At 46.3% G+C, this 15,720-nt stretch overlaps 1 protein-coding gene and 1 pseudogene across 1 annotated transcript; one reads left to right on the top strand and one right to left on the bottom strand.

Annotated features, from left to right (window-relative positions):
* Positions 1-1,350: 1,350 nt before the first annotated feature.
* On the bottom strand, positions 1,351-2,556 carry LOC112405310 (receptor-binding cancer antigen expressed on SiSo cells pseudogene; annotated as a pseudogene).
* Positions 2,557-9,422: 6,866 nt separating this feature from the next.
* LOC112404659 (multidrug and toxin extrusion protein 1-like) lies at positions 9,423-13,815 on the top strand. The gene is given in 5 exon segments (XM_024752714.1): positions 9,423-9,438; positions 11,470-11,541; positions 11,544-11,563; positions 12,427-12,525; positions 13,456-13,815. Coding segments are annotated over 5 exon segments (567 nt in total).
* Positions 13,816-15,720: the final 1,905 nt, after the last annotated feature.

Here is a 15,720-nt window from a genome sequence, read left to right as displayed (position 1 = left end):
CAGCCTACGGGGGCCTCGGAGCGACGGCCGAGCTCTGCGCAGCCCCGCGGCCCCAGGTGCCCCGGCAGGGGAGAGCCGGGCTTCCCCGCAGGCGCTCCACGCCCTCGCCCCTGACGGCGGTCGCACCCGCTCGGGCGGCGAGCCCGCTCCTGCGCGGTCTTGCGCGGCTGTCCCCGGAGACCAGGACCGGCCCTGTTCCTATGTGGGCAGAAGAGCCAGACAAGAAGAAGAAAGCGTTTGGAATCTTAAATGACAGGAAGCCCTTAAGCCTCCGGTGTTAGTATCTGTGGCTGCAAGCTAGGAGCAGATCTGCTGAGGGGGCCTGCAGAAAATCAGGGGTCTCAGGAGCTGTATGGCCAGGCCACGCAAGATGGCTGTTCTCTTGCTGTCTGCACGTTACCCTGCCCGGCCAGGGCCTGTTTCACCTACCCCTATGCCCAGGACCCAGCTGGTGACAGCTTACCATAAGGGCGGTGAGGGGCCTGCCCCTCCACTGGTTTCCCTGGTAACTAATGAGGCCACCTGATGTAATGCCCTCTATAAAGGGCCCGCTCCCCTTCGCCTTGGGAGCGGAGGCTACCACCATGTCCTGCCTTCAGTTTGCAGGCCACCGTGGGGTGTCGCTCCAGGGCCTTGCCTCAGACGTGTAAGCTATCCATTGAACCATGAATGTCTCTGTTGCTGACTCCGGGCGCACAGGTGTGCATTCAGAGAATTCACACGTGGAAAGGAAAAACATGTCAAGGGGTTCCTTGAAGGGGACGGTGAGGGTGCAGGGAGCATGGTAGTCCTGGGTGAGCACGTACATCAGGTTGGAAGAATTGGGGGATTTTAGGTCCAAAGGGAGCAGCCGCCACTTTTGTGAATAACGATGTAAAAAGACCCTTCTGGGTTCCTGCAAAAAGAGTAAAACCCCCAGGATCCACTCTTCCCCCACAGTTGTTCAATTCCCCTTGCCTTCAGAAGAGAGGAACACTGAAAGATAGACACAGAATGATCCGGTTGCAGGAGCTAATCTTATGGAGGTTACTAGAAAACACGGTGAAGGTGATTCTCAAAAATGATTTGCTCTGCCACTTTGAATAACTTTTATTGCATATTGTCAGTGAAATTTCTGTATGTTATTACCGTCAGGTTTGAGTACATGAGCTGTGCATGAAACAAAAAATTAACATGATTTTTAAATTTTTAATAGAATATCAAATGTATGCATTTATTTTCTTTTAAGATTCTCGTAAATTAAAAACAACAGCAGAAAATGAATTACTAAATTTTTTTCTCCGAAAAAAAAGCAAGTTGCACAAAAACTTTATTTTTTTGTGATATATTATTGCATTTAATGTCATTTTCTTGAAAACCAAAATTACCAAATTCCTTAATGTTGTATCGAACATGAACAATGCCAGTTCAAGTTAGAGGAAATGTATGCCAACACCAGCTTCTGACAACAGAAATGAGAAGTTAAAGGTTTGTCTGATTTAGGTCAGGTAATCATGGAAACAAAAGAATATTTAAAATAATTCATTTTATCATTATGCACTTTGAAGGAAATCATTATAGACAGGAGAGTTGTTTCCCACCGTAAAATGATTTACACCCATTTATTAAGCTAGAAACACCAGCTTGAAAAGGTACTGATATATGCCATCTGTAATAATTTCTCTACAGCAAACAATTGTCTTACAGTTGGAACATGTTGAAGGAAATACTATCTCATAAGCCTTTTTTGTTCTTTGGGTCTCAATCACTAAGAGTTCAAGGGACTTTTGAGAGATTCCTGGTGTCCTGGGTGGCCTGATGAATGCATTAAAGTCAAACCGTGTATCTGTATTCTGAAAATACTCTTAGCTCCATGGAATGTTGCTTGGGTTGTGCAGCTCTTATTTCTCCCGCTGGCACCATGACATCTGAAGAACATTTGTTACGAAAGTTTCACACCAATTGTGTTTTGTCCCTTCTTCATTAGCCGCTGTGCTTCCTTTTCCGTTTTCTTCCTTTGTTGTTCTGCTGCTCTCTTTTCTCTGTCTGCTATCTTCTCCTGCCTCAGAACTTCTTTGGCTTGCCGCATCGTCTTCTTGCTATGCGTTGATATTTTCCTGCCGGGTATCCACGTCACCTAATTCAGGAGATTGGTGAATAAAAGGCATATCTTGTGTAGCTGCTAGGCTATTAGAGAAACCTGTGCTACCATCTGGGATTTAATGGTTCTCTCTTCTTAATAATGATTTTCTGAGTTTTCCTTAAAGTTGGTGTCATGTCCTTAAAATACTCAGGTTCCAGTTTCTCTAAAGCATTTTGTTGTGTTGCCACATTCCTATTCCCTCCTTTAATCTTTACAAATGTGGGTGTGTCTGCATCTCAAGAAGTCCACGCTTCAACGTCTGTCTGTTTAGCAACTGATGAATAATCACCTGTAGCTGGGAAAGTTATTTAGTCTCCACTTAATTTCCGTCCTCTGCCAGATCTGCATATTAATCTCTTTAGGAATGAGAATACTGTTGCTAGGCAGGTACAAACTTTAAATAACCGAAACTGTGTGATAGCCATGGTGGGAATCGAAACCTGAAATTGACTGATGAGAAAAAAAAAAAATCATACCCACTGTACAGATGCGAAAAATGACAGGAGCGTTTTTCAGTTTACACAGTCTGATGCCGTATGCACGGCGTTTGGTGAAACGCTCTCAATTGCTCCAAGTGGGTGCCTAGTGGGCTGGGATTTGGATTTTGGAAAAATCTGCCTGGGAAGGAGCAAGGCCTGCCCCTCCCCCTCTGCACAAAAACTTTAAACACACCAAGAATGTAAACACATACTATACATGTTAATGGGTACATACTTAACATGTATCCATGTCGGACTGTGCATGGGAATTATACGCACCAGCTCTGGGAGAGTGGTTCCCACCCAGGGAATGAGGAGGAAGACGGGATGGAAGCAGGTTCTACTTTAAAAACATTTTTTAATGAAAGTAGCCAAGACATTAATATTTATTAAATCTGGTTAGAAGTTCATGAGATCTAACTTTATGAAACGTGAGTTTCAGGTCAGCGTTCACTCTACAGGCATAGTCCAAAATCTCCAAGTCAAGAAGTGAATGGACAATTCCCCAGTCAGTAGGACCCCCAGCATGCTGGCAGAAGTAAATTCTCTCTGAAAAAAATACATCCTCAAAACAGGCCTTCTGCGGGGCGGAAAACGAATTGGGAGATGGGGATTGACATATATACACTATTTTTTAAAATTAATTTAATTTCTGTATTTTGGACTGGGTCTTCGTTGCTTCATGCGGGCTTTCTCCAGTTGTGGTGAGCGGGGGCTACTTTTCGTTGTGGTGCGCGGGCTCTAGGCATGTGGGCTCAGTAGTTGTGGCGCACGGGCCCAGTTGCTTCACGGCATGTGGGATCTTCCCGGACCAGGGCTGAAACCCATGTCCCCTGCATTTGCAGACGGATTTTTAACCACTGTGCCACCAGGGAAGTCCCAACATATATACACTATTGATACTATGTATAAAATAGGTAACTAATGAGAAACTATTGTATAGGGCAGGGAACTCTACTCAGTGCTCTGCAGTGACCTAAATGGGAAGGAAATCCGAAAAGGAGGGAATATATGCATCCGTCTAGCTGGTTCACTGTGCTCTACAGTAGAAACTAACACAACATTGTACAGAAACTATACTCCAATTTAAAAAAAAAAAACAGTCCATCTAGTTTTAGCATATAAAGTCCCAGGCAAAATGTGCTCATAATATATTTTATTTTATTTATTTATTTATTTATTTTTTGCGGTATGCGGGCCTCTCACTGTCGTGGCCTCTCCCGTTGCGGAGCACAGGCTCCGGACGCGCAGGCTCAGCGGCCATGGCTCACGGGGCCCAGCCGCTCCGCGGCATGTGGGATCTTCCCGGACCGGGGCACGAACCCGCGTCCCCTGCATCGGCAGGCGGACTCCCAACCGCTGCGCTACCAGGGAAGCCCTGTATTTTACTTTTTCAAACCTAGGCTTGTTTTCTTTTTAAAAAATTATTTTATTTATTTATTTATTTTTGGCTGCGTTGGGTCTTTGTTGCTGCACGCAGGCTTTTCTCTAGCTGTGGCGAGCGGGGGCTACTCTTAGTTGTGGTGCGCAGGCTTCTCATTGCGGTGGCTTCTCCTGTTGCGGTGCATGGGCTCTAGGTGCGCGGGCTTCAGTAGTTGTGGCTCATGGGCTCTAGAGCGCAGGCTCAGTAGTTGTGGTGCACGGGCTTAGTTGCTCGGCGGCATGCGGGATCATCCCAGGGCTCAAACCCGTGCCCCTGCATTGGCAGGCAGATTCTTAACCACTGCGCCACCAGGGAAGCCCTCATAGTATATTTTAAAAGAAAATAAATCAAGATAGAATACCACATAAAGAAATGCACAGTAGAGAAAGTAAGGATTTTAAAAACGACTAGAGGGGGAAGAAAAGATTATTTAAAAAAAAACAAAAAACTAACACTTAGACTGAAGCAGGGTTCTCAGCAGCAGCAATGGAAGCCAGGAAAAGTGCACTAATACTTCCAAACTACTGAAAGAAAGTAACTGCCAACCTACGATTATATACTTGGGAAATTATCTTTCAAGAACAGAGATATTTTCAAGTAAATGAAACCACCAGCATCCCTCCCTGAAGGACTATGTGAAGGATGTACTTCAGGAAGAAGGAAAATGACCCAAGGCAAAGGTCTGGGAGGCAAGGACTAGGACCAAAGAAAATGAAAATGGGTAGAGCTAAAAGCCGAGACCGTAAAGAAGCAATAGCGGGGCTGCCCTGGTGGCGCAGTGGTTGAGAGTCGGCCTGCCGATGCAGGGGACACGGGTTCGTGCCCCGGTCTGGGAAGATCCCACGTGCCGCGGGGCGGCTGGGCCCGTGAGCCATGGCTAAAAAAAAAAAAAAAAAAGATATAAAGATTTGGGGAGATTGGTGCAAGATGGCAGAGTAGAAGGACGTGTGCTCACTCCCTCTTGTGAGAGCACCAGAATCACAACTAACTGCTGAACGATCATCGACAGGAAGACACTGGAACTCACCAAAAAAGATACCCCACATCCAAAGACAAAGGAGAAGCCGCAATGAGACGGTAGGAGGGGCGCAATCACAGTAAAATCAAATCCCATAACTGCCGTGTTGGTGACTCACAAACTGGAGAACACTTATACCACAGAAGTCCACCCACTGGAATGAAGGTTCTGAGCCCCACGTCAGGCTTCCCAACCTGGGGGTCTGGCAACAGGAGGAGGAATTCCTAGAGAATCAGACTTTGAAGGTTAGCGGGATTTGACTGCAGGACTTTGACAGGATTGGGGGAAAGAGAGACTCCACTCTTGGAGGGCACACACAAAGTAGTGTGTGCATCAGGACCCAGGGGAAGGAGCAGTGACCCCAGGGGAGACTGAACCAGACCTACCTGCTAGTGTTGGTGGAGGGTCTCCTGCAGAGGCGGGGGATGGCTGTGGCTCACCGTGGGGACAAAGACACTGGCAGCAGAAGTTCTGGGAAGTACTCCTTGGCGTGAGCCCTCCCAGAGTCCACCATTAGCCCCACCAAAGGGCCGGGTAGACTCCAGTGCTGGGTCGCCTCAGGCCAAACAATGAACAGGGAGGGAACCCAGCCCCACCCATCAGCAGACAAGCAGATTAAAGTTTTACTGAGCTTTGCCCACCAGAACAACACCAAGCTCTACCTACCACCAGTCCCTCCCATCAGGAAGCTTGCACAAACCTCTTAGATAGCCTCATCCACCAGAGCGCAGACAGCAGAAGCAAGAAGAACTACAATCCTGCAGCCTGTGGAACAAAAACCACATTCACAGAAAGACAGACAAGATGAAAAGGCAGAGGGCTATGTACCAGATGAAAGAACAAGATAAAACCCCAGAAAAACAACTAAATGAAGTGGAGATAGGCAACCTTGCAGAAAAAGAATTCAGAATAATGATAGTGATGATCCAGGACCTCAGAAAAAAATGGAGGCAAAGATCGGAGAAGACGGAAGAAATGTTTAACAAAGACCTAGAAGAATTAAAGGACAAACACCTAGAAGAATTAAAGAACAAACAAACAGAGATGAACAATACAAAAACTGAAATGAAAACTACACTAGAAGGAATCAATAGCAGAATAACTGAGGCAGAAGAACGGATAAGTGACCTGGAAGACAGAATGGTGGAATTCACTGCCATGGAACAGAATAAAGAGAAAAGAAGGAAAAGAAATGAAGACAGCATAAGAGACCTCTGGGACAACATTAAATGCAACAACATTCGCATTATAAGGGTCCCAGAAGGAGAAGAGAGAGGGAAAGGACCCGAGAAAATATTTGAAGAGATTATAGTCGAAAACTTCCCTAATATGGGAAAGGAAATAGCCACCCAAGTCCAGGAAGTGCAGAGAGTCCCATGCAGGATAAACCCAAGGAGAAACATGCTGAGACACATAGTAATCAAATTGACAAAAGTTAAAGACAAAGAAAAATTATTGAAAGCAACAAGGGAAAAACAGCAAATAACATACAAGGGAACTCCCATAAGGTTAACAGCTGATTTCTCAGCAGAAACTCTACAAGCCAGAAGGGAGTGGCATGATATATTGAAAGTGGTGAAAGGGAAGAACCTACAACCAAGATTACTCTACCTGATGAGGATCTCATTGAGATTTGATGCAGAAATCTAAAGCTTTACAGACAAGGAAAAGCTAAGAGAATTCAGCACCACCAAACCAGCTCTACAATAAATGCTAAGGGAACTTCTCTAAGTGGGAAACACAAGAGAAGAAAAGGACCTACAAAAACAAACCCATAGCAATTAAGAAAATGGTAATAGAAACATACATATTGATACTTACCTTAAACATGAATGGATTAAACGCTCCAACCAAAAGACACAGGCTCACTGAATGGATACAAAAACAAGACCCATATATATGCTGTCTACAAGAGACCCACTTCCAACCTAGGGACACATACAAAGTGAGAGGATGGAAAAAGATATTGCATGCAAATGGAAATCAAAAGAAAGCTGGAGTAGCAATACTCATATCATCAATACAAGCCTACCTCAAGAAAGAAGAAACATCTCAAACAATCTAGCCTTACACCTAAAGGAACTAGAGAAAGAAGAACAAACAAAACCCAAAGTTAGCAGAAGGAAAGAAATCATAAAGATCAGAGCAGAAATAAATGAAATAGAAACAAAGAAAACAATAGCAAAGATCAATGAAACTAAAAGCTGGTTCTCTGAGAAGATAAACAAACTTGATAAACATTTAGCCAGTCTCATAAAGAAAGAGAGGGAGAGGACTCAAATCAATAAAATTAGAAATGAAAAAGAAGAAGTTACAATGGATACTGCAGAAATACAAAGCATCATAAGAGACTACTACAAGCAACTCTATGCCAATAAAATGGATAACCTGGAAGAAATGGACAAATGTTTAGAAAGGTGTAACCTTCCAAGACTGAACCAGGAAGAAATAGAAAATATGAACAGACAAATCACAAGTAAGGAAATTGAAACTGTAATTAAAAATCTTCCAACAAACAAAAGTCCAGGACCAGACGGCTTCACAGGTGAATTGTATCAAACATTTAGCAAAGAGTTAACACCCATCCTTCTCAAGCTCTTCCAAAAAATTGCAGAGGAAGGAACACTCCCAAACTCATTCTATGAGGCCACCATCACCTTGATACCAAAACAGAAAAATATACTACAAAAAAAGAAAATTACAGACCAAAATCCCTGATGAATATAGATGCAAAAATCCTCAACAAAATACTAGCAAACAGAATCCAAAAACACATTAAAGGGATCATACACCATGATCAAGTGAGATTCATCCCAGGGATGCAAGGATTCTTCAACATATGCAAATCAATCAATGTGATACACCATATTAACAAATTGAAGAATGAAAACCATATGATCATCTCAATGGATGCAGAAAAAGCTTCTGACAAAATTCAACACCCATTTATGATAAAAAATTTCTCCAGAATAAAAAAAAAAAAAAAGGGCAGAAGACCTAAATGGACATTTCTCCAAAGAAGACATACAGATGGCCAAGAAGCACATGAAAAGCTGCTCAACATCACTAATGATTAGAGAAATGCAAATCAAAACTACAATGAGGTATCTCCTCACACCAGTTAGAAATGGTGTCATCAGAAAATCTACAAACAACAAATGCTGGAGAGGGTGTGGAGAAGAGGGAACCCTCTTGCACTGTTGGTGGGAATGTAAATTGATACAGCCACTATGGAGAACAGTATGGAGGTTCCTTAAAAAACTAAAAATAGAACTTCCATACGACCCAGCAATCCCACTACTGGGCCTATACCCAGAGAAAACCATAATTCAAAAAGACACGTGCACCCCAGTGTTCACTGCAGCTCTATTTACAATAGCCAGGTCATGGAAGCAACCTAAATGCCCATCGACAGATCAATGGATAAAGAAGATATGGTACATATATACGATGGAATATCACTCAGCCATAAAAGTGAAAGAAATTGGGTCATTTGCAGAGACGTGGATGGATCTGGAGACCGTCATACAGAGTGAAGAAAGTCAGAAAGAGAAAAACAAATATCGTATATTAATGCATAAATGTGGAACCTAGAAAAATGGTACAGGTGAACCTGTTTGCAGGGCAGAAATATAGACACAGGTGTAGAGAACAAAAGTATGGACATCAAGCAGGGAAAGTGGCGGGGGCGTGGTGTGGTGGTGGGATGAATTGGGAGATTGGAATTGACATGTATACACTAATATGTATAAAATAAGTAACTAATAAGAACCTGCTGTATAAAAAAATAAAATAAAATTCAAAAATTAAAGAAAAAGATATAAAGATTTGAATAATAAAATTAACAATGTTGATCAAATGGACACAGAGAGAACTCTGCATACAATAATTAGAGAGCAACGTTCTTGCGTCACATGGAACATTTTATAAAAATGTGATCCCCTTCTAGAATATAAACTAAATCTCAACAAATATCAAAGCATATGTATTACTCAGGTCACTTTCTCTGAGCCAATTACGATGAAGCTAGAAATCAGTCAGAAAAAGCTTACCAAAATTAGGATATTTGAAAACACCTCTGGGAGTTCCCCGGTGGTCCAGTAGTTAGGACTCGGTACTGTCACTGCCAGTGGCCCCTGGTTCGGGGAGCTAAGATTCCACAAGCAGTGTGGCTCAGCCAGAAAAAAAAAAAAGAAAACAGTTCTAAGTTACTTCCTAGGTCAAAGACAAAAGCAAGCGTACACTTAGACAATGAAAAAAAAAAGTATAAACATTGCAAAGGAGCAGATAAAACTACTGTCATTATTTACAGAAGATGATTTCATAACTCAAGGACCTAAAATGGCTGAAAAATTACTGAAAGCAAAAGACATCAGTTAGATGGTGAAATACGGAAGTAACGTACGGAAACTGATAGTTTTTATAAAAGACACCAACAACTAGTTAGAAGGAATAAGGTCGGAGAGGGCAAAGGTGGGAACCAAATGCTTCACATGCATTTTTATGATGTTTTGATTTTTTTTGCCACAAAGTGAACGTACTGTCTCATCCAAAAAAAGTTATTCACACGGGTGGATGCTGTAGGACACAGGAAGACCTTCCCAAGGACACTTGGGTGTGGACAGTTTTTAATGACAGGGTGTTGGGCATGTGGGAAGTGCAGACAGTAAAAAGCCTCAGGGACTAAGGGACCCGGGCACCTGAGGGGCACAGCAGAGAAGACGTTTCTAGAACAAAACTTCTGACATCTGTGTCTAGGCTCTGGGATGGGAGGCCCCTGGCGGTGGCTTGTGTGGGGACAGGTGGAGCAGATGAAGGCTCCTCCGGAGGCCCCTGCGTGACCCCGTGGGTGACTTCCATATGTCGTAGGTGTGACCCGTTGTCCCTGACCCCGTCCTAATGTGACATCTCTCCTGGGTCTCCCATTTGTGACGTCAACGTTTACAGCTCCCTCTGTGTCTGACCCAGTGTATGACCCTCCCACGTGATGCCTCTATGCATGGGTCACTGTGACCCTTGCCCTCTGGCTTCCAACTGAGTTTGGCTGGTGTGGAGGAAGGAACTAGAAGGTGTGAACATAAATGCAGACCAACCAAAGGGGACCAGCAGAGGCTCTTCATGCCCAGCTATGTGTGTGTGTGTCGGGGGTGTGTGTGTGTGTGTCAGCCACTAGCCCTGGAATCTGGCAGAGACTCCAAGGCGGGTTGAGGAGAAGGAAGGATTCACGGCGGGACAGAGGGGAGGCTCAGGGCTGCCCTGCTGGAGGCTGCTGGCCTGGGGGGGCTGGAGGCCGCCTGACCGGAAGTGGGGTGTCCTGTGTGCTTGGTCAGGGGCCATGTCTGCCTTTCTGTGGCTGGTCCTGAGTTGGAAACAGGGACAAAAATTAGGGAAGCTGTCAGTTACTGATGGCGGCTTGGACATTTTGGGTCAATTATTGCAGAAGTGATTATTTAGCTTCTTGGATTATCCCTAGAGATAGGGATCTGCCTCTCACGAGTCTGACATAGGCTGGCTTCTGGGTTGTTTATTGTAGATAAGGGGTTGGCTTTCTGGGCAGGTCGCTGTAGATTGTGGGTCCGAGTTCTATTTTTGTATATAGTCTGAGCACTGTGGCCACTGTCCACGTGTAGATTCAGGCTCTCCCAGCTTGGAGTTTCTGATTCTGCTGTGGGTTCACTCTTGGCCAAAAGAACTCTCATCACCTGGGGTCTCCCTCTGGGTCCTGTGTGGGTTAATGGGGTGGAGTTTTTAACGGTGCTTTGAGACCGGCGAGGCTTCTCCCGTCCTCCACCCCCACTCAGCCACTCCTTCTGTGTAGTCACCTGTCTGGGGACGATCCTACCCTGGGATCTACGGCAGTCAGGGCAATTCAGGTCCTGCACGAAGTTCCGAGGCAGGGAGCGTAGGTCCTTTACAGGGCTGGCGACACGTGCATTTTTGGGGGGTGGGGGGACGTGCCATGCGGCTCGTGAGACCTTAGCTCCCCGGCCAGGGATTGAACCCAGGCCCTCGGCAGTGAAAGACTGCCGAGTGCCCTGGACCGCCAGGGGACTCCCAACATCTGCGGTCCCCTTTGGTGAGGAAAACGGAGCATAGTAGTTTGGAAGTACTGTTAGCGAGTATCAATAGTTTGTCTTTGAGTATTTCCTTATAATTGGCAGTTTTCTTAAAGCCAAATGTTATGGCCAAAAATAGCCTCTCAATGTTTGTTCTGAGATCCAGAAACCTGGAAGGTGGCCTCAGGGGTTTCTGGGCTTCCTGGAACCTTCTGGAAACTAACAGGGAGAGCGGGGTAGAGGTTTCTGGCTCACCTTGGACTCTGCCTCAGCCAGGAAAGCAGATTCTCAGAAGTACTTAGGAGAAACATATGCCCCAGGGCGGCTGGTTTTCCACTGAATCAACCTCTATTAAATATTTCCACTTCCAGGTCTGTGGTTAGGGATCACCATCTGTGCTGTCTCTCAGGCTGTGTGTTTTCTAGGCTTTATTGCCCAGCTAAATTGCAAAAGGCCTGTCAGCAGGTAACTACACTCGTTGCTGTCCTCTCCTGGCAAACACACAGATCCAGTTTTACCTCTCTCTCTCTTAGTTTGGAAGGTTCTTTTCTCTTTTATTATAAACGCTACTTTTTGTCATTGTTGTTTTATTTTATCTTATTATAGTTGATTTACAATGTTGTGTTAGTTTCAGCTGTACAGCACAGTGATTTAGTTTGTCGCTCCGCGGCGTGTGGGATCTTCCCGGAACGGGGCAGGAACCTGTGTCCCCTGCATCGGCAGGTGGACTCTCAACCACTGCGCCACCAGGGAAGCCCTATGTCATTGTTTTAACTGGACTTAATTCAGATGTGAAGGGCCGGTGAGCCTGGCTTTATTCCCCTTTGTTTATTAATCAGATAGAAAAACAGGGGGCTCTTTTCTCCCCTGGGTCCTATGCTAAACTTCCGTCTCTGTTCCTGAAAGCCAATTTCAGGACAAGCTTTAGACCTGGAGAGAAAGGTGGAATGCCATCAAATTTATCCTGATATTTATCCTGTTTTTATGATCTCCCCGTGTTTCATTAAGATACCTGTGGGCATCTTTGTCTGTAAACTTCCCAGGGTCAGCGTAGGGTGTTAGATAGGTGATGGAGAAAAGAGGTGAAGGACGGCGAAGGGAGAATTCTACAGGATCTGGTCCCCGACCTGCCCTCATCTTTTTTCCATCCAACCTTCCCCACCCACTGACCCCACGTCAGTCGTTACAAAAGATGATCCTGTACTTGTTAACTAGAGAGGCTCCCATGTTACACGTCAGTTAAAGAACATGGCTCCACTGGGGAACGAAGCAAGTGTTTGATGAGCACTGTGGTGAAGCCTGTGGATTGACTTTGTCTCATTTTCTAGGCTCAGGTACATGCCAGTTTGAAACGAAATGCGGCCCAGGACAGGACTGCTGCTTTCTCCCAGGACCCACTTCGCCCAGGTATGACACAGCTGCCCCTGGTCTTGGGACGGGCCTGTCTAGGTGTTCACAACTAGATTTGCTGTGCTGAGCTCCCACTTAAATAGGGCAATAATGTCTCAGAAACAAATGATAAGGAACACCCAATTTCAAGGTAAACAGCTGAAGCCTGTTTGCTTTTTATTTTAGTTTTAATTTTTGGCTGCGTTGGGTCTTTGTTGCTGTGTGCAGGCTTTCTCTAGTTGCAGCAAGTGGGGTCTACTCTTCGTTGCGGTGCGTGGGCATCTCATTGCGGTGGCTTCTCTTGTTGCGGAGCACGGGCTCTAGGCGCGTGGGCTTCAGTAGTGTGGCGCGCGGGCTCAGTAGTTGTGGCACGCGAGCTCTAGAGCGCAGGCTCAGTAGTTGTGGCGCACGGGCTTAGTTGCTCCGCCGCCATGTGGGATCTTTCTGGGCCAGGGCTCGAACCTGTGTCCCTTGCATTGGCAGGCGGATTCCCAACCACTGTGCCACCAGGGAAGCCCCAGAAGTTTGTTTGCTTTAACTGCAGACACGGACACACTGCTACAGATCATTAAAAGCTGCAGGTGATCGATTCAGTACCGATGCAAGCACTTAGGGTGTTTTCCTTACTGTTACTCTTCTGAGGCATGCTGAGACTAAATCTAGGTCTGGGTCACTATCCTGCCTGGTACTTAGCAGGCCCTCTGACGGGAAGACTCGCATCTCTCCCCAGTGCTGTGAACGGCCTTGAATCATCTCTTAGGTCATCTTTCTCCTCCACTGGCCTTATTCTCTTTCTGAGATGCTAATTCGATGACTGCTGGCCCCTTGAACATTTCCCCGAAGCCTCTTAACCTAAAGAGCTACCTTCTTTGTTACGTTACTTGGTGGGGCAGAGCCCCTGAGGACCCCAGCTGACCGCCGCGGGATCCAGTCCGTGTCTGTGGGTGAGTGGACAGCACCTGACATAGGATTTCCTTTCATCTCCATGGGAGCAACTGCTTCTTGAATTACCATTCTCCCAGCTAGTGGTGCCTACATGCATCTCCTTTTATACAGAAGAAAAACACCCTTTTAAGGCACTGAGTTCCTTTTTGTCTCCAGCAGGCCCTGGAAACCATGGAGGAATGTGGATAAGAGATGTTGAAAAAAAAGAGGTGATTCAGTCGGATCAGCAGACACGCCAGGAAGAGTGTCTTGAGGTTCATCCAAGGGCTGCGTGGAAATTGTCTGGGAGACAGCTGGTGCTGCGGTGACGGCTTCTGCTCTTTGGGGTCATTGTCATCTTGCTGGTGGGGATTTCAGTGAGAGTCTATGTCAGAATTCAGTGATGTGGCGAGACAGAGAGAGAGAGAGAGAGAGAGAGGGAGGGAGAGAGAGAGGGGGGAGAGAGAGAGAGAGAGATGGATGGGGCGAGAGAGAGAGAGAGAGAGAGAGAGAGAGAGAGAGAGAGAGAGAGGGAGGGAGGGAGAGAGAGAGAGGGGGAGAGAGAGTAGGCCAAGGGATGCTTCTGACCTTACCAACAAAAATTCATTGGCCTAAAGGTGGCAGTTCGTTTTCAGTTAACGTTATTCAGCTGTGCCCATGGAGGTCAAGAACTGAGAGTTCCAAGATGTATTTTCTGATGAAGAAAAAGAAGGAAGGTAAAAAGTACATTTTAGTCCAAAACAACATCTGGAAGATTACATCCACCACCATGTCAACCGAAGACCTGTGTACTGGATGCATCGATGTATGGCTTTGTATATTTCTTCTGCTTACTGTTTTTTTTTTAGACAAACCCATATACCAAGGACTTAAGGATTCTTACTATGTGAATTTTTTTTTTTTTTTTTTTTTTTTTTTTTGCGGTACGCGGGCCTCTCACTGTTGTGGCCTCTCCCGTTGCGGAGCACAGGCTCCGGACGCACAGGCTCAGCGGCCATGGCTCACGGGCCCAGCTGCTCCGCGGCACGTGGGATCTTCCTGGACCGGGGCACGAACCCGCGTTCCCTGCATCGGCAGGCGGACTCTCAACCACTGCGCCACTAGGGAAGCCCACTATGTGAATTATTTAAAATACATTTTACAATATATCTTCCCTTAGATTATTATTCAGTGGGAAACATTTGTTAATATTCATTTGGTACCAAGGGTAGTAGACATGCTTAAGGAACTTAAAAGGGGGAGAAGACAGATTACCAAGAAGAAAGGAGTCAGGGGGCATCAACTAGCATGCTTCCTGTCAAGGGCCTGTCTTAACACGGGTTTGGATTGACATGCTGGCAGGCGCAGGGAGGGATGAAGGACCAGCGCTTTGTTTTTGAGTGGTGGGCATCCCACGGAGAGAAATACAGGCTTCGAAGAGCTAACCCAGGCAAACTGGAGGGAAAAATCAAACCCTTTCTTATTTTGATAGAAGGAAGGGTTGCTAAAGTTGGAAGGCAGCAAAAATGAAGAGTGTTCTAGGAGAGGGGAGGATGGGGTCCTGGGCAGGCCCTATTCGTCTTGTTTGGGCCTGTCCTCGTCTTAAAAAAGCTGCAGGCTTTTAGTGGCAGAGACGCGGTATATCCAGAAGGTTTTTGTCCGCCGACCCCTCAAAAAGATGAGGTCTTAATGAATGCGCTCTTCTCCTTGGCCTTGGCAATTATTGGGAAAGTCTTTGGAGCTGTGAAAATCCAATCACTGCTAACTCATCTTGGCGGGTGGGAAGGCGAGTCAACAGCGGCCTTGGATTAAGGGGTCATTCTTGCATGCCGCCTTGCCGGGCTAGCTCCACGCTGTTCGCTTAGCAAGCCTTCCTACCTACTAAGTACGTTGCGTTCTGGGGTGGATACAAACTGCTAGGCGTGCCGAACAGATCATGGAAAAAATGAGATAAGGCAGCTCCTCTGAGTGAAAAACACCCCAGGGCAGATTTCGGCGGGGGTGGGTGGGTGGAGGTACTCCCTTAAGGCATCTCCACCCTCAGCGCTTCGTTCCCCTTGGGTCAGTTAAGTGGAGGGTCACCTTCCAGGGACCAAGACGAAGGCTGCACCCAAGGTGGCCCTCGCGGTGGGGCCCCAGCAAAGCCCCAGTCCCGGCTTTTCGTTCCCTCTCCACCGGGCACGGGGGCTCGTCCTACTCGCTGCGAATTGCGGGCGGCAGGGAGCGCAACCCCCCGGGGAGTAAATTCTTTGACCCAGCCTGGGGGGAGACATCCCCCGGAAACCAGCGAAGGCTAACTCGGCGCCCCCTGCACTGTTCCCACCAGCCCC

This window comes from Neophocaena asiaeorientalis, unplaced genomic scaffold (assembly GCF_003031525.2).
Source record: "Neophocaena asiaeorientalis asiaeorientalis breed wild unplaced genomic scaffold, Neophocaena_asiaeorientalis_V1.1 scaffold540, whole genome shotgun sequence".
Lineage (NCBI taxonomy): Eukaryota > Metazoa > Chordata > Mammalia > Artiodactyla > Phocoenidae > Neophocaena > Neophocaena asiaeorientalis.
This window is presented reverse-complemented; position numbering and strand designations above follow the sequence as displayed.